The sequence below is a fragment of the Hippocampus guttulatus genome, chromosome 5, assembly GCF_054856545.1.
Source record: "Hippocampus guttulatus isolate MCC_2025c chromosome 5, RoL_Hgut_1.0, whole genome shotgun sequence".
Lineage (NCBI taxonomy): Eukaryota > Metazoa > Chordata > Actinopteri > Syngnathiformes > Syngnathidae > Hippocampus > Hippocampus guttulatus.
In genome coordinates this window covers 11,709,991-11,732,902 of record NC_141265.1, presented here as the reverse complement: position 1 = coordinate 11,732,902, position 22,912 = coordinate 11,709,991, and the positions used below count along the sequence as shown (strand labels likewise).

The 22,912-nt window shown below is 40.6% G+C and overlaps 1 protein-coding gene across 1 annotated transcript in view; it reads left to right on the top strand.

The window, feature by feature from the left end:
• ntrk2a (neurotrophic tyrosine kinase, receptor, type 2a) overlaps positions 1-15,443 on the top strand; it is a 73,837-nt gene extending 58,394 nt beyond the window's left edge. The window contains exons 18-19 of the mRNA XM_086111428.1: positions 6,050-6,208; positions 8,733-15,443. Coding sequence (XP_085967554.1) covers positions 6,050-6,208; positions 8,733-8,918 — 345 coding nt within the window. The 3' untranslated portion in view covers positions 8,919-15,443. The remainder of the gene's footprint in view (positions 1-6,049; positions 6,209-8,732) is intronic.
• Positions 15,444-22,912: the final 7,469 nt, after the last annotated feature.

Genomic DNA, 22,912 nt, shown 5'->3' with positions numbered 1-22,912 from the left:
CCAGTGTAACTTTTGGGGGATATGTGGAACTATTGTTTAAACCAGAACAATTTAAAAAAATAATTTACGGTACTCTAATATCAAACTTTTCAACATGCATAACATATTGAAACTTACCTCAACTTTTGAGGGATTTATGGTCGTCTTATTTTATTTAACTTTTTCCACTTTTAGGGGGTTAATGGTGGTTTTATTTTAACTAGCGCAAATGCAATTCGGATGCTTTTTCTCCCCGAACGGCATCACGCATAAATATGATAAAATAAAATGAACTGATTTGGTTGCATTGCTTTTTCCTGGTCACAAAGCAAATACAGAACCCTTTTTTTTATTATTATTATTTATTTGTTTCTATTCACGGCAAACAAAGAGCATCTTAATGAAGAAGCTGAGTGGAAGGAGAACCACACTTATCCCCCCCTCCCCCCCTAAAGAAGAGCGCATACAGCTGTCAGACACGTGACACATAAACACCAGGACGATACGCTTAAACACGTGTTAAGCAAACATTTTACAAAGCTTACAGAGATTAATTTCATTTTGTTTGCTGTTTTATCTACCGTGTGATAATTGTGTGTGGGTCGTTTTTAATTAGGGGATTTACGTTCATTAAAATTGCGTATTTAATCTTCGGCTGGCTGTTATGTAAGATTCCTTTTTTTTATTTTTTTATTTTTTTAGCCCATGAGTACTCCGGTAGAGTAATCACAATATATGCATCAGGAGAGCAACTTATTTCCATCTCATGAGAAAAAGAAAAAAAACACACACCTACACAAAGGCGCATAAAAAAAAAAAGAAATACAAAAAAAATAGTTTTTGTTTCCATGGAAACACCGAGGCCAATTAACGTTTCTGTGTATCAAGGATTGGGTAGATTTAATCACTTAAGCCACACCCACTTTTTTTTTTTTTTTTTTTTTTTTACTGGCCGTGTTACCATAGATGTTCCAGCCTCCGAGTGGTCAACGTTGAGTGGCACAAATCTCCTCCGCTGCTGCTCTTGACCCCTCCCTTTTTACTCGAGTCATGCCCGGAACATTTAGGCGACCGCCTGGCTGTAAAGGTGCATATTCATGAGGCCGGGAGAGAGACAGACGGGAGGGAGGGAGAGGAGAGAGGGAGAGACACGAATGTCAGAAATGTAGGACTCATAAGGGATGTATCAGATTGATGGGTAGAAACAACAGTCAAGATGGATCAATGATGGATGGATGATAGAGTGCAGAGAAGATGGATATACGGCTAGATCGGGCATAATAGAGAGGGCGATAGTGGGGTTTAATGCTCGGGCAAAAATCAGGGTATGATAGCGATACGCATATTAGTTTGAAAGCAACGGCTCAGTTCACGGGCACACCACTAAACAAATATGCTACAAACACTGAAATAATGAGAGTCTCATCTCAATTTATGCCCTATCGGACTTACCGGTAGTCTGGGCCAGTTTAGTCGAATACAAAGCAGCTAGACTCGCAGGGAGTCATGACCCCGTGACTTGTGTTGAATGAATGGCAACAGGTGGAGACGCAGCTTCAATGGATCTTCTGTCATCCCGTGGAAGAGCTTTTAATTGTTCTGGATGTTACTGTGCTGTGTGCCGCTAGCATAGATTGATGAACAAAGATACTATTATTTGTCGTCAACGTTTAGCTGTATTGTATTGTATTGTATTGCCTTTAGGATAGCTCCATCTAGTGGATCCATAACGCAACCACAGCCACTATTTCTATTATTAAGCATTATACGCTTCTATGCGCCGTATAATGCCGTGCGCCCTATATATGAAAACACTTTTGAAATAGGCCATTCATTGAAGGTGTGCCTTATATTCCGAAGCACCTTATCATGCGGAAAATACGGTACTTTGTCACCCTCGGTCCAATTTTTAAAAAACTTAAAGATGAGCCGAAATGGCAATTAGTAGAATACAATGCATTTGTGGATCCTGATTTAATTTAGCATAATTAAGGCTTAATTAAGTCTCTCTCATCCTCCAAATGACACTTAATCCCCGCATCCACTGTTCTAAGGTCTTTAAAATGTGACATAATCAGTAAACAACATTGCAATAGTTGTCAAATTTGTAATTAGTGTTTTGCGTTTTAGTACAAAAGAAGAAGAGGAAGCGCCAGCAACCACCTAGTAGGACGTTGGTGGGCCAAGACGGGAGCCGAGGCTGTGCGCTTTGGTTACCATTCTTTATTTAATTCAAATGTTTTTGTTTGGAATTAATTTTACGGTTGAAATACTCATTTGAAATCTTTCACATATGGGGTGAATGTGTGATACTAATTTCGCACATCCTCATGCAAAACCACTCAGGTTATCTCTGCTGTACATTGCAGAGTCTCCTTTGGAAACAACCATTCATCCATTGTAGGGCACCGATAGCTAAACAATTCAGCCACACTCATACTCACATCTATGGGCAATTTGGAGTCTTGAATGCACCAGCCGGGGGGGGGGGACATGAGCCGAGATTCAAACCCAGAGCCTCAGAACTGTGAGGCAGACATGCTGACCATTATTCCACGATGCTCTTTACCTTTGGCAACAGTAAAACCAAATGTTGCCATTTCCCAATCCCCCCAAATGATCAGAATCAACACACGATGCCTCGGACCAAGAACAAAAGATTTAGCGGGCGCACATGTTGCTGGTGTTATGCATCCATTGCATTGGAGTTTTCCTGATATTGTATGACGCATTAAAAAAAAAATACTGGATCGGCACCAAAGTATAATGGTTTCTTTCGTGGCTGGAGGCCACACCCCTCGTTGAAGTTGACTGGAAATCAGCTCAGGCAATTGTGATGCTGGTAACATACAAACAAAAGATTGAAACCAAAGACAGGTGTAACAAACAATCATACGAGGTGGCTGAGCACTTGAGTTATAAATATTTCAGATCTTCAGGGAAAATGAGCAGCCATGATGAATAAAACAAAACATCTAATGGGTATGACCAGGTTGAGACACGTAAGTGAATAAATGATGTTTGAGAGCAAGAAGAAGAGAAGCATGTTTGTGCTCCACGATGAAACACAACAATTCTATCCCAAGATAAAGAAAAGATACAGTATATTATCTTCACAATGGCGTCCAAGCTAGACAGCGGTTAGCTAGCAGACTTCCCGCAGAAGTAAACCAAGGAGGGGGGAGAAGCATTTAAAAAAAAAAAAAAAAAGCGCTATGTTGAGATGAGGAAAAAAAAAGCAGACTTGACAAGAGAAGAAGAAGAAAGGTTTGCTTGTGAAGACTTAGCGCTCCAGAGATGGTGGCAGAACCTGATGGCTATCTATGTGACCGTCTACATTTTATGATGCCATTAAATAAGCCGCTGACTAGCACAGAAACGGGCCAAATGCGGCGCGCAGGCCATTAATAACGGACATAAACCTCGGAAAATGGACTGTCCTATCGGCGGGGTGCGACGGAGCGAGGACTGCCGGCGAGATTCATGCTCACGGAGAGCAATGTAGGAGAAGCCTGATACGAGACAAGATTTAATTCACTTTTGTGCCGGTTGAAGAAGGAGAAAGACTCGAGCTACATCGTTATATAGCGCACCCTAAAATAAATAAACTGTTTTATACCTTCCGTGTGGATAGGCTATTTAATACATTGAAACGTGTATCGCGGAGACTATAAAATATTATTCCATTTCGAATAAAGCACATAACAGTGGTGGGTGGTGCATTTCGGACCTGGGCCTTCAGTGAGGACTTGCGTGACCTCATCCACCTCATAGTACAACCTCTGTCATGTCGCAATATTACAATATTGGCCCGAATATGAGACAGTGTTTTTTGAATTGAAATAAGACTGAAAAAGTGGGGGTCGTCTTATATTCGGGGTCTACACATTATATCCATTCACGACGCTAGATGGCGCCAGATATCATTGAAGGGAATGCTGAACATGAGTCCCCAGGCCAACGTGAACCCCTGTCACGAAGAATAACAATAAAAATAGCGGTGGCACGAAGAAGAAAAATAAAAAAATAGCGGTAAGAAAGAAAAGAGAAGAAAATAATAGAAGAGATAACAGAAAATGGAGAAACGTAGCGACAATACGGAGAAAAGTGGGTCGAAGATCGGCCAGGTTAACCGGCAGCTGAGGAGAAGTTATGATGTAATTTACATTTCAAAAACCAGAAGCCATTCATTTACGAATATGATTGCACTTTAGTTTACATATTTAAATGTTCAGATATTAAAATTTGAATGAGGCAAAATAACATGCTTTTTCTCTCAAATATATTGTTAGAATCATTTGTTTCAGATTTGTTTCAAACTTGAGTCTTGAAAAAGAGGGGTCGTTTTATAATCAGGGCCGTCTTATATTCAGGCCAATACGGTACAAAATGGCAACGGTGTGTTGGTGTGCCGCTGGGACAAAAGACAGACTCACGCATACACACTCATCACACATATGCAGCACATAACCTTATCAAGGCCTTTGTTGGCTCCTCCTCTATTCCTCTATTATGGCACACCTGCAGAATGAGGTATGGAGGCACTCCACTGTGATTGCTACAAAGCCTGCCCTGTGCAGGAGGGGCTGTAATGCCAGGAGAATATGTGAAGGGGATTTTGTATCATTTGCATGTATTGATGAGCTTGCATTACCCCCCCCCCCCCCCCCCCCGGACAGTCGTTTAATTCAAGTGTTGTACAGTTTCATGGTAATAATGTGACACTCTGGGATGAGGTAACATGTTTTCGTCCAATTTCGTAGTAGCACACACAGAATCAAGACCATCACGCAAACGCGCCAGTGACCCTGATGAGGACAAGTGCTATTGACAAAACTTTTGAGCAATTATCATGCCCATCCCTAGTTTAATAAGGGCAAGTGCTACTGTGTGACAGTCGCCCTCACAGAGCAAAGATGTTCTCCAAGGGCTCATTTGTGATTTTTAATGAAAAGAGCAAAAGTCCCTCGGAGTTTGTGATTAGCCGCTGATTGCTGCTCTGGACTGGCTGACGCTACTGTTGGTTATGACGATAAATCATAATTGGATTATTTACACTGCTAACTTGAGACAACCCAATTAACTGCTATTGACGCAAATGTTTTGCAATGAAACTTACACGCTCGTGCGGGCGCGCGCGCGTCACTGTCTCGCACTTTGAATATTGAATGGGACATTTAACTAGCCAATTTTTACCTGCATGCGTCAATCGCTCGATTCATTGAAATATATTTTTATTGCCAGTCATGGATTCATAACATTGCGTTGATAATAAATGTTGGTGACACTCGGCTGATTCAAACTAAGTGACGGTTTTCGTTTTAGTGTGGTCTTAGCAGGAAAATGCATTTCACAGGATAGTTGGGGCAACAAATAGGGATGGCCTACTCGGTGTTAATCTGGCATTGACAAACAATTCTAATTGGTTATTTGGCTACTGCACTTGCTTTTATGAGGACATGCAAGGGAATACCAAGAATCCAATTATAATCAGATCACACATTGTGGTGGTACAGGAAAACCTGCTTATGTTGCTTAAAACTAATCCAGTTTAAGCCTTACAGTACAGCGGTCACTACAGTGGACAGGTTATCAGGTTACAGGGGCATGAAAGGGTTAAGCATAAGATTTTGCTTTTGTACAATTTCTTACTAAACTCTAAAATAACACTTAAATGTGAATAAAATGTATTGTGTGCAGTTTCCTGCAGTTGTTATTCATAGTTGTTGTTATTCGAACATCATTTGCCGGTTTGGACGATATTCCACTTCATTTTTTGTGAGAACATTTTGGCCTTCTCGTCCTGAGCCTGCCTGAAATGTGCGTGAGTTTGATTTGAATCGGGTGCGAGGTTTTATAATAATACAACCTAACAATAATTCTGAAGTCCATCAAATTCCACTTCCTTAAAATTGTCAGTAAGCACTTTGGAGGAGTGAAACGTTTTGCAGCCTTGTTGAAAATGCACTCATCCACTTGATAGATTCACATTTAAATTGAGGGCCGTGCAAATTTGAATTTCCTCCACATCTCGTCAGCACTCAATGTGTGTGCGTGTGTGTGCCCTTAGGTGGGAGGTCACACCATGTTGCCAATCCGCTGGATGCCGCCTGAGAGCATCATGTACAGGAAGTTCACCACGGAGAGCGATGTCTGGAGTCTGGGTGTGGTCCTCTGGGAGATCTTCACCTATGGCAAACAACCCTGGTACCAGCTCTCCAATAACGAGGTAGAGTGCGCCATTCTAACTCCCATCTCACCATCACTGCGCCGCAGACTTGAATCGGAAATATGACCAAAAGTAATGAAGTGTAATTAGTCCACTGCGGATAATATTTTGACGGTTGATTGAAGAAGCTGATGGATATTCTGAAAATAATAAGCCCAGACTGAAGCCCGCTAGCTTTGACGATGTGAATAAATGTATGAATGTCTTAGTGCACTTATGCTAATGTTTCTGGAAATAGTTTGGTTTCTCACACGTAAAAGCTTTTGTGGAAATTTCTATAAATGATTGTGATTTGAGTTATATAGGAGAAGAGCATTTTTAAAATTAAGAAAGTTATGACAGCTTCTTGAGTTAAGAGCACATATGCTAATTGTGCTCTAAAATAGTCTCATTTAAACACAACAGTTTTTGTACGATTTGGATTCATTGGCTGTTCGAATGGTTTCGCCAGCACCGGCATGTGCGTACTTAAATGTCGCGTATTTATTTTGCTACAATGGTTTACTGTTTTTATGTTCGAATTTACTGATTAACTCGTACAATTTCTAATTGTTTGGGAAATAGTCCACTTGGACTGCTGCTGTGCCATTTCCAACTCAATTATTATGACATATTTCGAAGTTTGTACAATGGCACACATGCTCATTTTGATTGGAAATAGTCCACTTTGAACATAGGAATAGTGCTTTTGGATTCTGATTCGCTCACACAGGCTTTCCTGCTAATGTTAGGTTACAATTTGTTGTCTGGTTCACACAGGTGAAGAGGTCGTTTTTTGGGGGGGGTTTTTTAAATTCTTTTTATTTTTTAGTTTCTTGTCGTTCTTGAAAATTGCTCAATTGAACCCTTTCATGCAGCCTGTAACCTGATAACATGCCAAGCTGTCCACTGTAGTAACCACTTTCCCAGAAAGGGTTAAAATGTAATGTGTGTGGATTTGTGCCATTTCCTACTCATTATACGTAAGGAGTAATTAATTCATTCGTTCAATGTCAATTATTTCAAAAAAACAAATCCAATGTCAATGTCATAAGAGTACTTTTGTAGAGTTGCCTGTTTCCATTTTGGATTCATTTGCTTTTCTTTTGGTAACCGTTTGACTTTGAAAGGGCATTTGAAGATGACGTCCCAAAAGCTCACATGCTGAATTTATGACCACACATTGGGGGTCTTTTAAATATTTAATACGCATACAAATCTCCCTTTTCTTGGGCCCTGACCCAGTTTTGAGGAAAGGCTGTCATCTCGAGCCCTTTAGCCTGGCCTTTTGACATTTCTGACCTCTCTCATCATTTTCCTGCCTCTCCAAGTCACTCTGGTTACATCCATGTTTAACCTTTCGGCCTCCACCTTCCCTTTTACGTCCATCCTTTCAACTCCTGACCTGAAAGGGATCTGCTCAGGAAGTGATGAGGTTGTGTTAGTTAACATTTGTCTGGCGCAATGGTCGACTGACGACACAACAGTCAAATCATCTGGCAAAGTAACACTGGACTTGTGCTCCTCACACACACACACACACACACACACACACACACACACACACACACACACATATATCCATCTGTGGGTTTTCTCCGGGTACTCCGGTTTCCTCCCCCATGCATAGCAGGCTGATTGAACGCTCTAAATTGTCCCTCGGTGTGATTGGGAGCACGAATGGTCGTTTGTCTATGTGTGCCCTGTGATTGGCTGGCAACCAGTTCAGGGTGTACCCCACCTCTTGCCCGAAAACTGCTGGGATGGGCTCCAGGATGCCCACGACCCTTGTGAGGATAAGTGGCTTGGATAATGGATGGATGGATGATATTTTGTGATTATACCGTTTTTTATGATTTTATTTTTTGTCATTTTAATGATGGTGAAGTATATGTATTTATCACGGCTTAATATTTTTTTATCATAATCACTTCATGATTTACAATATATTTTGATAATTCAATTTTTGAAATTGTTTTAAATGACATGATTGCCTTCATTTACACTGCCTTTTGGTTGTTTTCATCATGAATCTTTTCCTCTTTCCCGCAATTCCATTATAGATGCACACCGTATGAAGGGTTCACTGGATGTGCACTTAATCGGCACACTTGCAAAGTCTTTTAGGGACCTAAAACAAGAGCTGAAACAAAATTGCTGACAATGCTCATTTTTGATTGACACTGTCAGAGAATTGCAGCATTCATTTAACGATATGTGCCAAATGGAGAAATTGTTTCATACATCTCTTGAATTAGACAGCGTAGCCTTACTGAATGGAGTGTCTGATTTCAAAGCATCTTTGAAGATTTTTGATCTCCTACAGGCGCCAAAAAGTGACGTCGGATCCGTGTGCTTGTCAGTTCCGATTGCTTCCGACTTCATCACGCGGGTTAATAATTCATAGATGCTGACTTTTTTTTCTTTTTTTTTTAATGCCAATCCTGCGCCGCGAGGTGAAGCGCATGCTCCCGTCACCTTCAGCGAGTGTTCATCTCCCATGTTTGTCGACTCCCTCCCTCCTTCTCCCCCCAACTTTCCCTAGGTGATCGAGTGCATCACCCAGGGCAGGGTGCTGCAGCGCCCCAGGACCTGCCCCAAAGAGGTCTACAACCTTATGCTGGGCTGCTGGCAGAGAGAGCCCCACATGAGACTCAACATTAAGGAGATCCACGGCCTGCTCCTCAACCTGGCCAAAGCCTCGCCCGTCTATTTGGATATACTGGGATGAACGCGGAGGAAAATGCAAGGTGTCGCTGTACAGGATGTGAAAACAACTTTTAAAGGCAATCAAAAAAAAAAAAAAGAAAAGATGAATCTTTAAACACCTCCTTCCAATATTTCCCTTCTCATCTTTCCTGAAAAAAAAGGGAAAAGATCCTTTTGGAACGCTTTGCTGAGTGACTCATTTCAACAGGGAATGCTTCTTGGAGCTTTTCCATGTAAATATGAAACTGTATGAAGGTTGCTGTTTTTTGGGGAGGATTTGGCTCCATGCGATATGGAGCGCAAATGACGCCGTTACCGCTTCCTCTCCATTAATTAGCTCCCCCTGCACACACACACAGATACACGCGAACATACACACACCAACACACGCTCATTGACTAACACCATTTCATCGTTCAGTGCTGGCCCACAAGAAAGGTTGATAAAGGATGGATATTTGGACAAATTTCCTTGGTCGAATATTGGCAAAGTAACTTATTATTTATTTATTGAATGACATTAATATAAAAAAACAGCTGTTCATATTTTAAATTGTATATATTTTTATGAATTCTATTTATATTTAATTACTCCATTAATTTGCCCCTTACATACACACAGTATCTAAACGCTCTCCCAACAAAGTGCACTGAAAGAAATAACATTGGTAAACAGGGAAAGGCTTTATGAGTCCCTGAACATTATTTTTGACACAAGTTCAAAAATATCTTTACTTGTCTTGTAGCACATCCGGGCTTTGAGATATTTTCATATTTTGTTTTGAAATTTGACCTTGTTTGAGCTTGTGCAACACGTATTTGTCCATGCGCGGGTGCCGTGGAAAAGTATTTGGCCCCTTCCTGATTTCTGCATTTTGTATTTCCTTGGGTTGTCTCTGTGTGATATTAAAATTGGTGTGATGAACTGAAATCTTTGCGTGTGATAAATATGCAAAGAACACAGAAATCAGGGAAGGGCAAATACTTTTTCACGGCACTCTAATTTATAGCTATGACGTTGCAGAAAAAAAATCCACCTGGTTCAGAACCCACCTAACCCTTAATACATGTTTTTATCGATTACATTACATTATTATTATTATTGTTACTTTTGTTATTATTATTATGATAAATAATAATAATAATAATCACATTAGTGTTATTATTAAAATCTGATGTGCTCGAGAAAAAAGAAGGGCAGATTCTAGAGAAGTTTACTTGCATCTCCGATTAAAAACTTGTCTTGACCAGTATAATTATTAGAGATGAGCACGGAAATCATTTGGCAAGTAACTGTCATTTATTTAATTAAATTTAACGTTTGTTTAATTTATTAGATTCTATATTTAATTAATTGTCGTAATTTTTCTCATTTTTGTATTTATTTGATTACTACTACTTATTTATTTTTGTGTTTTTTAATTGATAACTGAAATCACAAATTCCTGAAGAAACAAAATTGAAGTTAGATGCGAAAATTCAACCTTGAAAAGGCCGAACAGACAGAATAAGAACCTGAGGCTCAGAGCGAAACCACTTTGGACTCTTCTTGATGAAGTAAAAGCTCGCCAACGAGTCGAGTCGCTAATACCGCTGAGGCGGTGCAGTTGTAGCGATGTGCCACAGTCTATTTGCCAGCCGGGGGAACCTCACTCCATTCAATTTCTGCCAACCTACAATCTACTTCTGCGTTTATCCAGTCCTGCAATATTTATCTTAATTTAATTTTTTTTTTTTTTAAGACGACAAAACATTCCGCTTGACTCCTATTCTTGTTTTTGATCTCCATAGCAGGCTCAAACTAAATAGATGGATTTCGGAGAGCCATCCCCAATTGTTTATCTTTTAAAAAGCATGACCGGGCTTGCTGTGCAACATTATGTCATAAGAGCTTTTTTAATAAGGTGTAACATGATGACCATCCAAAGCCTCTGCCCCCCACCCCGCCTCCCTCCACCCACACTTTGAAAAGTAACAGATGCTTCAATTTTGCTGTGTCGGGGGGTCGATTGATTGACATGGTTGCCTCGCGTTCATGGCTATTAGTTTCAAAGGGGGTCGTGGTAGATGGGCCTCTGAATACAAAACCTCAGAGGAAATGTTCCTAATATACGATAATGCGCATTATTATAGGGAAGAGATGTCATTCCATTGAGCTCTAATTAGTTTAGCCTCTTAATGAAATATTTTGTACTGAGCAAACACGAACCTGAGACTTAAGAGCTAAACCTCATAACTGCCAATATCCTCCCTTATAACTCTGCGCTTGTCAACAAGTGAAAGAACATCCTGATGACAAGAAGCTAAAACACATTTTCCCAAGTTTAACCCTTTCGTGCACCAATAATGATAACCTGTGACCTGATAACATGATAAGCTGTCCACTGTAATGACCGCTCTCCCCGAAAGGGTTCAGGGAAAGCGCTAACTTTGCCAGCATGGGGAACTTCACTCGCTTCACCATCCTTTTTTTTTTTACAAACTTCAAAATGTACCACAGTTCCTGCTAGTTCGTGTCGATTTGCCATTTCTATGGCAGCACATATAGCAGCAAAGATTTGTTTGTTGCGACCACTTTTGCCAAGATGACTAAAGATTAACTGTTACATTTAAATTTTTGTTGTTTGTTTTGTTTTTTTAAATACATTTTGTCAGCTTTATGTTTTACTGTCTAAAGCTTTCTCTACGCAGTTAGATACGTGGCAGGTGCGGTTCTTCTGGTCAACTCATATTAAATGCTCAGGCCTCTTAGCACTCAGACATGCTTCAAAACTGTGAGTGTGTGTGTGTGTTACACAAACTGTTTACCTTCTCCCGTTTTCCCTCCATCTTTACACCCACACACACACACACACTTGCTGAAAGACACTCACGACGGTCGGAGGGGGAAATTGAATTGTGCATGTTTTATTATTTGAGCGCTGCAGTCCTCTGTAATGGTGTAATGTATATTTCATTACGGGGGGCCTAATGGGCTCCATTAGCGCGGGCCTCCTCGCAGACATTCAAGACTTATTGTTTTATGGCACAGGAGGAAAGGGGGGGAAAGGACAGGGATGAGGAGACGTGGTGTGGCAATGGGAGAGAGGAGTCGAGGGCTTGGGAGGAAAAGGTTGCAGGCGTGACGGTGGAGTAGACGACTAAAGGTGGGGTGTCGCCGCGGGATAGTGAGCGTCCTCGAGGAGTCGGTGAGAGTGAGCATCCATCATTTTGCAACACAGTCACTACACACCAGGAGTGGGCAAAGCATTTATCATTTGGGTTTTTTTTTCCCTGTCCTTTTGAGTTGCTTTATGTCTGAATGTTGTGTCATGGTACAGAGGGGTTTGATACACAGTAAACCAGGCTTTACACGGTCAGGATTTTGGAGTAGTCGCTGATGGTGTCTTGGTACACTCGCCTGACTTGTGCGCGGGCAGCGCGGGATCAAATCCCACTCAGTGACGATGTGTATGTGGGTGTGAATGGTTGTTTGTCTCTATGTGTGCCCTGCGACTGACTGCCGACCAGTTCAGGGTGGAGTCTGCCTTCCGCCTGAGGTCAGCTGGAATAGGCTCCGGCAACTCCCCGCGATCTTGTTCAGGATAAGCGGTGTTGAAAATGGATGGATGGATAGATTTTGGAGTCGATCTCCAATCATCAATCAGCGAGTTTGAAAAAGAAAACGAGAACCAATCATCAATCAATAACCAATCAAAAGACCACGAAAAACCAACGGTCAGATATAATTCGCGTTCCCTGAAATGCATTGGCAATAATCATCATAATTAAAGCCTCAAAATTCTCCTGAAAACGCCGGTAACAATTAATACGCGGAAACTGGATGAGAAAACCTGCCATTCGCCCCAAAGAAACCAAAATGATTTGAAAATATTGAATTAAAAACAACTGTACATGCTGAGAAAACTTGGATTAACGATGGCAGCATGGAATATCTCTGGAATGAAGAAGATTGTGTGTGTTGTAAGGTCTTAATTTTGATCAAAGCGGTCTCAAATAGAATACGGCGGGATGGGTCAGGCTGTGATTGGCTGGCGACCAGTTTAGGGTGTATCCACATCAACTGGGATAGGCTTTCGCTCATCCTTTACCCTAATGAGGTCAAGCGCTGTCAAAAAGATCTGGTGGACAGAACAGGACAGGAGTAGTGAGACAGGCAGTGGTTAGTGGTGGTGGGGTTGGGAGGGAAATATTAATTGAATTCATTGATCTCATTAAATCATTAATTTATTTGTACAATTTGAATTGCTAGTAAAATGAACGTTTTCACTCTACCTTTAGCACTTTACTTTTTTTTCTATTCAAATATTCGTAACTACTCAAAGAACCAAAATTAAAAAAGAAAACTGTGTGTGCCCACTCCTTCTACACACACACACACACACACACACACACATTTACATACGTACACAGTCGCCTGCATGCTACAACGAGAGTCACGCTGTAAATACAACATGCATGAGAGGAGGTTTTTTTTTTTAAATTATGTTACAATAAAGGGCAAAAAAAAAGCATCAAATCATAACCTCAAGTATTTGGTGTCCAGAAACCTTCATGTAACAACAATAATAATAATGTTGATAAAAATGATCGTATGTGGAATTAGAGGTCTGACTTCATTTAATGACAACGGCACTTGATGCTATTGATGTTTGTGTACTTGACTGGATGAATTGTTTCACTGGGTTGATTTGTAGTCATTTGGTACATCGTCCTCTATACGTATATGCCGATACTGTCCATGAGTAAGATTGGCCAAGACTGATCCCGATCACATGTATCAGCTGCACATTTTTCACTCTCAGAGAAATGATTAATTTAATAATTGATGAATTAGTCAATTATTTCTTTGTTTCATTGATTAATCAGATTGGAAAAAAACAAAATCCATCCAAATTTCCACTCCTTTACTTGTACAACGTACAAAAAAAACAGGACATTATTTCAAATTGACGTACTGCAAAGTACAAGCTGCGGGTGATCAGTTTTTGTGATCAGCAATAAAAGGCATTGATCAACATATATGATGTATATTCCACAGAAATCAACCGATCGGTGGCTGATCGATCGGAGCCCCACTGATATATGTATACTGTTTTTGTTTTCCACGGTTGCCTTTTGCAGCCCTAAGAACTGATGTTTTTCAAGGTGGTCGAGCGTTAAAGATACTCCGCACAACCACTGTGGGCAATAATGCAGAAGGCAGAGTGCATGCTTGGGTTTAAAAAAAAGAAAAAAAAGAACAAATCTCCCCCAGCTTTCCATAAAAAGAAAAATCAGACAGACAACACTGCTTTGTTACTCAAGCCAAGTGTAAAAGTGTAAAGTCCAGCGGCAGTGTTTGGCTTATTCGTCCTTTGGTGAGCAAGATTTTGGTATTCATACCAAAAGAAAACGTGGATGGAGGAATTAATTTTTCTTTTTTTGTCATTTTGTTGACTCAAAGTAGACTGTCCCCCCCGTCCCACAAAGTATGGTGGATGGTAGAGTTTTATCTGGTCGAGTCCAAATTAATAATGTCTTAGATCGTTTCCATTAACCAGGATTTCGTTTTGGTAAGTAAAAAAAATTCTTTTTTTTTTTGGTGCACTTTTTCTTTTTTTTCAAGTGATAATGTAAGCGTTCCCCCCTCCTTTGAATCAAAATGGTATGGTTGCATCATCTCTCGTGCTGTTTTTCCACTGTTTTTGCTTTTAGAATTTTGGGGGGGGGGTGTAGTCATTAAGCAACTGTCAATCCCTACCCTAAAGAAAAGCCCCCATTTTTTTTTCACTTCTGTTTGTTACTCCTTATCATTTTCAAGATGGTCTGCCAACTAACAAAATCCATCGATATTATCACAGGTTAAACCACGTTAGTCAAAACGGAAGTGCCCCACCCCAGAATTAAAAATGGTTCAGTCCCATCATTTCCCATCCACGAAGTAGCCTCCCAACGAACAAACACAAATACGGAACACTGCAATGTTTTCACTTTTGTTGAGGAATTATTGTGTCTTTTTGTTTTGCCAAGTGTTCCCCCTGCTAAAAACATGTTAGAAGTGTTTCCCTGTCACCTTGGAACAAGAAATGGCCCGCTACTGTCCTGAACCAGGAAGCAGCCTGCAAGCCTGCAAATGAACACCCACCAACGTGACGCCCCCGGATTTCCCCCCACCCTCTGTTTCACTTTCGTGGACTGTCCAGCCTTGGCGCAGGTCTGTACTTTACTGAGTGACATGATGGTTTGAATTGTTTTGAACAGTCAAATTGACAAGTGGAACAGTGGAGTTGTGTTTTGACTCAAGAAAAACAGAGACGAGATTACTGCTGAGGGAGTGACAATCAACGACTTTGGACTTTCTTCTTTAAGTGACCTACTGTACCATAGACTCCTTTTCACTTCTATGCTGCCTATACAGTACGTGTGTGTCTCTAGAAGTGCTTCTTTTTCTTCTTGTTTTTTGTAAAAGGGAAAATCAAAGTGCTGAGGAATGAACAACAACAAAAACACGTGTATAAATGTGAATAAGCTGCTGAAAGAAACAAAGAGTTGCTCACTGTGTCCGACATTGTGTTGCCATGTCCTTTTTCAATCTAATCAAAACACTCAGACACAAAATGGCGTGCCGAGAGCCATATGAGCTCACTTGCGTAAGAAATGGTACAGAAAAGTGGAGTTCCACAATGTGAACTCATAAGCATATGACACATTTGAGTTGTCTCTTGGAAAGTAGGGTTCTAACAAGCAAACATCCACATTCTGAACAAAAATGTCAGCTTTTTATTTGGATCTTCTTTTTATAGACCTTTTGACAGGTTTATGAGTGATGGCAAGCTAAAGGAGAAAATACCATACAATACAATACAATATATTTTTATTTATGTAGCGCTTTCACAACAGCTGCAGCTGTAACAAATCCATGTACAGAACAGTTAACATAAAATAATATAACACAACAACGGACAGTCATGCAATCTTAACCACTTGTCCTGCATACGCTTTGTTGTTTGAAGCATTTCTAGATGAAAGAGGAGAGAATCAAAGTGTCCTTTCACCAGCGGAGTCATGCAGAAAATGTGCACACGTCTGCTACGAGCTAAGTTTGAAAGCAAACAAAGAAGCTGTAGCTTCCATTGACGAAAAAAAGAGATTGGCTCACTTCTCCTGTCCCATGTAAATCCATGCACCTCTAATGCTGCCCATTAGAGGTGCATAAAAACACAGGTGCCCTAGGGCTGTCCAGCGGTGACAATCGACAGTCAAATGGTAAGGATGCCACTATACTGAAACCATCCATACTTCAATTTTGTAACCATGAGACAAAGTGAAAATGAAAAAAGTGATACTGAAAACAATACCTGGGTAAAAGTATTTTTACAGAAATTAATGTAGGTAGAAGTTTGTTAGCTTGTTAACTATAACGTGAAGAAAAATTAAAAGTTACCAGAATTATAACGCACATGAAAATTCAACTTAACCTCATTAACAAACTATTTGTAGCCTCATTACACTACAAGACTAGTTAGACATTTTTTTGTCATTCACAGTTCAATGAAAAAAAAAAATTCAAACTTTTAAGACAATTGAGCTGAAATGTTCCCTAAAATACAGCGTACTATATCTTTCTTTATTTGATAGAAAATCAAGAAATGTTACTTTTCACTTCTTATGATGGGAAACGGTATCATAATTGAACAAGTTCAATCAACGAAGGTTCATGAACCCGTTCATATTTTGGGGGAATGTAAACTGAATGTAGCGTATTTTTGCTCCATCAAGGAGCTCACTCTGGGTATGGTGAACAGTTTTTGAACGGCAGTTTATTTTTGTTCGAGAGCGCCTTGTTATATAACAAGGAGAAAACCCGACTGTACACGCTGTAAACGGGCCTTAATTAGTCAGAAAAGGACACGATTTGGCAACCCGGCCACCAACAGACTCAAAATTATTTGTTTCAAACTTCAAAGCGCAACATTAAAATCTAAAGGTTTTTTAAAAAAATAAATAAAGGATACAATAGCTTAGAAATGTTGGACACATAAGACAGATTTTTTTTTTAAACCTAAAAATGCTAAATTTATTTGTTCCTAATTGTGTTATATTTTACGACACAATGGCGGAAACCCCCTGTGTCCAAATATGGTCGATTTCTTTCTTTTTTTTTTTTTTTTTTCACAAATCGATACCATTGGTCAGTTATTGACGATTCTTTGCTGATGCGATGTTAATGGTTCGCTAAACGTGCCATTTTTGTTGTGACTTTGACATCGTGCGTATTGGCGTCTATGCAAAATGCTCCTAAATTCTCATGAGGACAGCCTTAACCTAGTGTGTGTATGTGCGAGTGGTAATGGGAGAGGGGGGGTCTGGGGTGGAATTGATTTGTTGTCACTGATCACCACTTTATGACAAACGACCTCCTGGAGGAGTATTGATATGGTGGCTACACTGCTTTATTAAAGCCTTTTTGGACATGCATCTGCAATATGATACACTATGGTATGATATAAAACCAGATTGACTTGCGCTATGAACTGCTAGCCTCCATTTAGGCTGTAGAAGTAGAGCTTGCATTCACCATAAAGCTCAGTAACCATTCTTGTGAACATACGAAATATGTATAGTAATGTAATCCTTTGACCGTATTGCGCACGACAGTCACTTTGCTGCTGTGGTTAAAGACTTTGTGAGGACCGGCGCACACATCGCCGGGTCCGTTCGAGTGGATGAGAGCAAGTCTGGTTTTTCAAACAAAGCATTTTTTTCCAGCTTTAAAAGCTAATTACATCTAAGTGAATGAAAAAAAAAATAGTCAAAACGAAATAAAAACGAACGACAATGGCAAATCTGGAAACAATTACAACCCTGGCTCGCGCAGCATCACATAATCGCAACGGACTGAAGTTTACTCCAGAGACAGCCGATGATGCTTCCGTGTGTCTTGATCCATATCCCTTAATCACCTCGTCTTTCACAACCTTTACATGACAGCGTTAGTTAACGGAGCGCAAATACCACAAAGGTCGTGCTTAAGATTACATTTGAGCTTCAATGCTTCCTGCACAGCTGATGGATGAAACTCTACTTTGATAAACTACTGACAGGGAACCTTTTTACGATCAGGATCCATTCCGATTTTTAGGAAGTCCTTTGAGGGTCATGATAAATGTATGGAAAAAAATATGATGAGCTTGTGTTTTGGATTGTTTTTAAGGGTCCGAATTCCAAGTACATGTTCATCGGAGAGTGCTCGCATTTTTGACTGATTTTGAACCGCTTTATCCTCACAAAGGTCGCGGGGCATGCTGGAGCCTATCCCAGCTGTCTTCGGGCAGTAGGCGGGGGACACCCTGAACTGGTCACCAGCCAATCGCAGGGCACACAGAGACGAACAACCATCCACGCTCACACTCACACCTAGGGACAATTTAGAGCGTTCAATCAGCCTGCCATGCATGTTTTTGGAATGTGGGAGGAAACCCGAGTACCCGGAGAAAACCCACGCAGGCGCGGTGAGATGTCCTTTCCTATATTGGAAACGAAAGCACCTTTTCATCACTCCTTCCCCTGATGCCATAATCTAAAAAAGGTGAAGGAAAAGATGCGATAAAGGTGAGCAGATTTGATTTTCCATAGAGGGCCAATGTTTTCCAGCTGGCTTGGGAACCCCCAGGAGGAGCTGGACGAAGTGGCTCGGGAAATGGAAGTTTGGACTTCCCTCTTAAGCTGTTGCCCTCGCGATCCGACCTCAGCTAAGCGCAATGAACGGATGAATGAATTAATCAGTAAAGTGTCATTACCATTGTAGTTGCAGTTATGTTGGTGAGAGGATGTGAGCAGTGCAATTGTGGGTACTTTTGCCGTTCTCGATGTGGGACTTGGCCTTCTCCGAATGCACGTGCAGCTAACTAAAGCTTGTCGTTGCTTTAATTCCACCCTGGTCCTCTCATCCTGAAAGATGCGACAGCTGTGGGGGAGAAAAACTGTTGAGGGCAGGAAGAACGCACACACACACACACAAAATAAAGCAAGAGATTGGCGCTGATGCTTAGTAATGACGCCAGCTACAATTATGCAGTCATCATGTTCAAAGAAACCACACGCGCTTATTAGTGCTTCAACATGCCCCGTGCACCTGTGGGTCACATCAGCCACACCACGGGGAGGATGACTTTGTGTGGGTGCGTGTGTGCATGTGCATGTGCCTACAACGGCACAGCAATGAATGCGTGCCGTGTGTGGTTTACATTGTGCATTATCCCAACAACACACACCAATACCATTTCTTGACTATACTCACACAAATGTCCTGTTTTGTTGAATTACAACTTCTCAGAAAGATAGGGATCATTATTCTCTGCCTATTCCATTTATTGATTTAGTTATTCCGTTATTGAGTTCGATATGATCGATAGGGAGCATTTAGTTTGAATTTTCAAAAAGTGAAGGAAATCAAAAATAAAAATACACATTTGCAGACAGAAATATATTTGGATATAAAAGATCGACACAACCCTGAGAGGTTTTTGTGATATCAATAATTAAGACCGTTTAATATGACCTGTAGTTTGTGCAAATGCATTAAAAATATATATTTTGAAGAGGGGAAGTAAAAATAAAAACCTACTGAGATAATATGGTTGCAAACGTACTCCTGCCTTCTTATGACTGGGGATGTGGCTGTGTTCAGTGTTAGTGCAGTGTTATTACACTCCTACTACAATGCTATTACACTCCCATTTCTATGAAATTGCACCATAACTATAGTGATGTATCGTTGTGACAAATGTATTACAGGATAATTACATGTCAAAGTTTTAAATTTGACCAAAAAAATAAAAATAAACAAGTATCCAGGCATTTCGAGGACCAATACGAAGGATGGCCCAGGAGATGTGAATGTGGTTACAAACAATATTGGGCTTCGGAACTGTGCCCTATGGTGAGTGCCCTCACCATACAAGAGTGAATGCTCCGGGAGGACACAGTGCAAATGGAAAAGGCCGGAAAAAGAAGGACAAACTGGTGAACTGAAGTCATTCCTCATCCCGCGTGGTCTCCTCTCGCTCTCCTGCTCAAGTTTCCTGTTCCAGCCAAACGGAACAGCCAGCAGCGTGATCAAGATTTATGAGCTTGGAAATATAAGACACTTGTTGTCGGGCGGAGGGCGGGGGAGCAGGTGGTGGGAAGACGGCGAGGGCGAAGATGACACCACAAGGAGACGGAGGGAATAAAAACAAGTGGGACAAAGAGCCGGGACGTCGGCGCTCCCTCCAAATGCCATCATGATCATCGTCTCTGATGCCAATCTGACATGCCATTTGGATGCTGTTATGTCGCCGAAAAGCAAGCAAGTGCGGCAAAGATAAAGGGCTAAATGGAAGACATCAAACATGGGGAAAAGCGCCACATCTCCGAGTACATTAGCTAACCTCGTTTGATAACGCACTTATTTGTTGTGGGGTTTTTTTCTTGAAGACAGTACATGAAAGCAGCAAGCAGCAGTAGTAAATGGGCTCGCTTTTCAGAAAATTCTTTTTCCAGGAAAGAAAATAAAATTGGATCCTCAAGCACAAGGTCATTGTATGTCTGATGCTATTGGGCAGCAACGGATCCCTTGAGGACAGGAATTATTCGAGTTTCCTGTTTTATTGCCATCCAACAAAATTTAACAACTGGCTCTGTACACATGGTGGAAACTCAAATGCTTTGCAATTTTGCGTCACCAGTTCATCTTGTAGAAATATAGTTTTAAAAAAAAAACAGCCTCAACCGGATACCTCAACAATAAGTAACTACTGGCCCACGTCAAACCATCCATTTTTGGGCAAAAATCATTGAAAGGGCTGTTTTTCAAAAATGATTCACAAAATGAGTGGCTGAACCAGAATTTTCCAAATTACCACCTGAAAAACGTATCTCAAATGAAAGATTTTCTCTCTCAACCAGACACAGAAAAACTTGTTCATGCTTTTATTTTCAGTAGACTCCATTACTGGGATGGTGTCTTGACAGGTATGATTAAAAAAAAATAAAAATAAAAATCAATCAGGCAGCTGCAGCTGATCCAAAATCCTGCCGCCAGAGTCGTGACAAACACCAGGAAATTGAACCACACCTGTCCTCACATCACCACACTGGCTTCAAGTGAGTCAAAGAATAGATTAAAGGGTTCAATTTGCTGCCATGTTCTGCCCATATGCAATGAAAGGAAAACACATTTATTTTTATTTTTTGCAAGTTAGCGTCACCCAGCCGTCCGGTATAAATCGTTTAAATTTGACAGTAGTCAGACTAAATGTGCAGGACGAGTCTATCCAAGAAAGAAAATGACAGTAAAACAGCTGTTTTTTTATGGACAGTCATCAAACATCACCAACATGCTCCGACACGACATGACATGACATAACGTAACTTAAGATGTTAATATTCAACACAATGCTTTGAGTGTCATTTCTGATGTCATCGTACGTGTGTTGTTCAGACTATTCCTGTTTCCCCATTTGCTCATTACACCGCAAGCTGTCCTTGTCCTGTCATTTGGGATGTCCCCATCCTTTCAAAGTGTCTCGAAGGAAAGTGAGGAGCGGAAGAAAGCAACAACGAACAGCTGAACGTAGCAACATTCGGAGAAAAGTTCACCACAATTGAAAGTTTCCAGATGTTAAAATGTTCTTCACAATAATATAATGTAACATGTAGTCACACTGAACAGAAAAAAAAATGACTTTGTTATTCGACATTGTGTGTTCTGGTGATTGCTCATTTCATTTAACTAGCAAACAGAATGTTTGCATTAACTATGCGGATAATAAAAACTTGAGGATAGTTTGATCTGGAACAGATTATTAATAATCGTATATTTACATCTTTTAGAAACAGATTAAAAAAATCTATCAACATTTCTTGAGTTTTTATCATTTTAGAAACAGATTGAACACTCTTTGCAAAAAGAGAAACTTTGCTTGTAGGACAGATTTTTTTTTTCCTTTCCACTATTTTCTACGGGGGCCGGGGGTCGTCTTTTGAAATCTGACGAAACGGCGTTATACCTTTCAAGCTCCACAATATTCATGACCGGAGAAGGCGTGGGAGTGTGTAAGGGGAAATACAATCAATGGAATAAAAGGGCAAATCATACGTAATAATAAAGCGGCTATTTTTTCTTTTTTAATGAATAAAGCAGGTTGCAGACAGCGCCACGGATGCTCTTGATGGAGTCTCCAGCAGAGCAGTTATGACGGCCCAGCGCCAGCCGGCGTAATGAGCTGACGGACAGATCAATCCCTCCTGCTTTGGGCCGCGCGATCAATAGCTTTGTTTTGACATCCTACATTAACACAAAACTAATTGCCACCATCGCTAAATGCTCTTAAGAAAAACAAACAGACAACACATCACGACAATCAATAACAACAATGACAACGTTGGTTAGTGCTTTGGTTAGGATTCAAACATGTATGCCACATGCATGTCAGATGGATGTGTGTGTGTGTGTGTGTCTTGAGACCTGGAACCTGCGGTTGTGGTAGAGCAGCAGATAGATTTGAAGGCCTCAGCGGAGCATTTGACTCAGTGGGCTAAAACCACCTTTACTGTTTCAAATAGCTTCATGAAGCTTCTCTAAATGTTTATTTCTTCATAATAATCTTTCTGCCATACCACGTGATCTCTTGGCTGTTATGAGCTCAAAGAAGGCAGCTGTCAGCGTCATTAAAATGTACCTGAGATTTTTTTTTGATTAATTGTCACTTGTTTATTTCAGTCCTTCCCTCCTCCAGAAGCTTACTGTACCGTAATTGAAAGTCTCTCCAGTTTTGAAGTTGGAGTTCACGTCATGTCAAACATTTGAAAGTCAACATTTGAATCCATCCTCCCGGCCTTTGTGAATGTTCTGATCCATCCCCTTGATTCCATATTGCCTCTTGCTATTAAAACAACTGAATAATTCATCAGTAATAATGATAATCAATCGATAACACTCTTTCTTAGTGGGCTAGATCGTTTAATAATTGACTAATCCTGAGGGGGACCC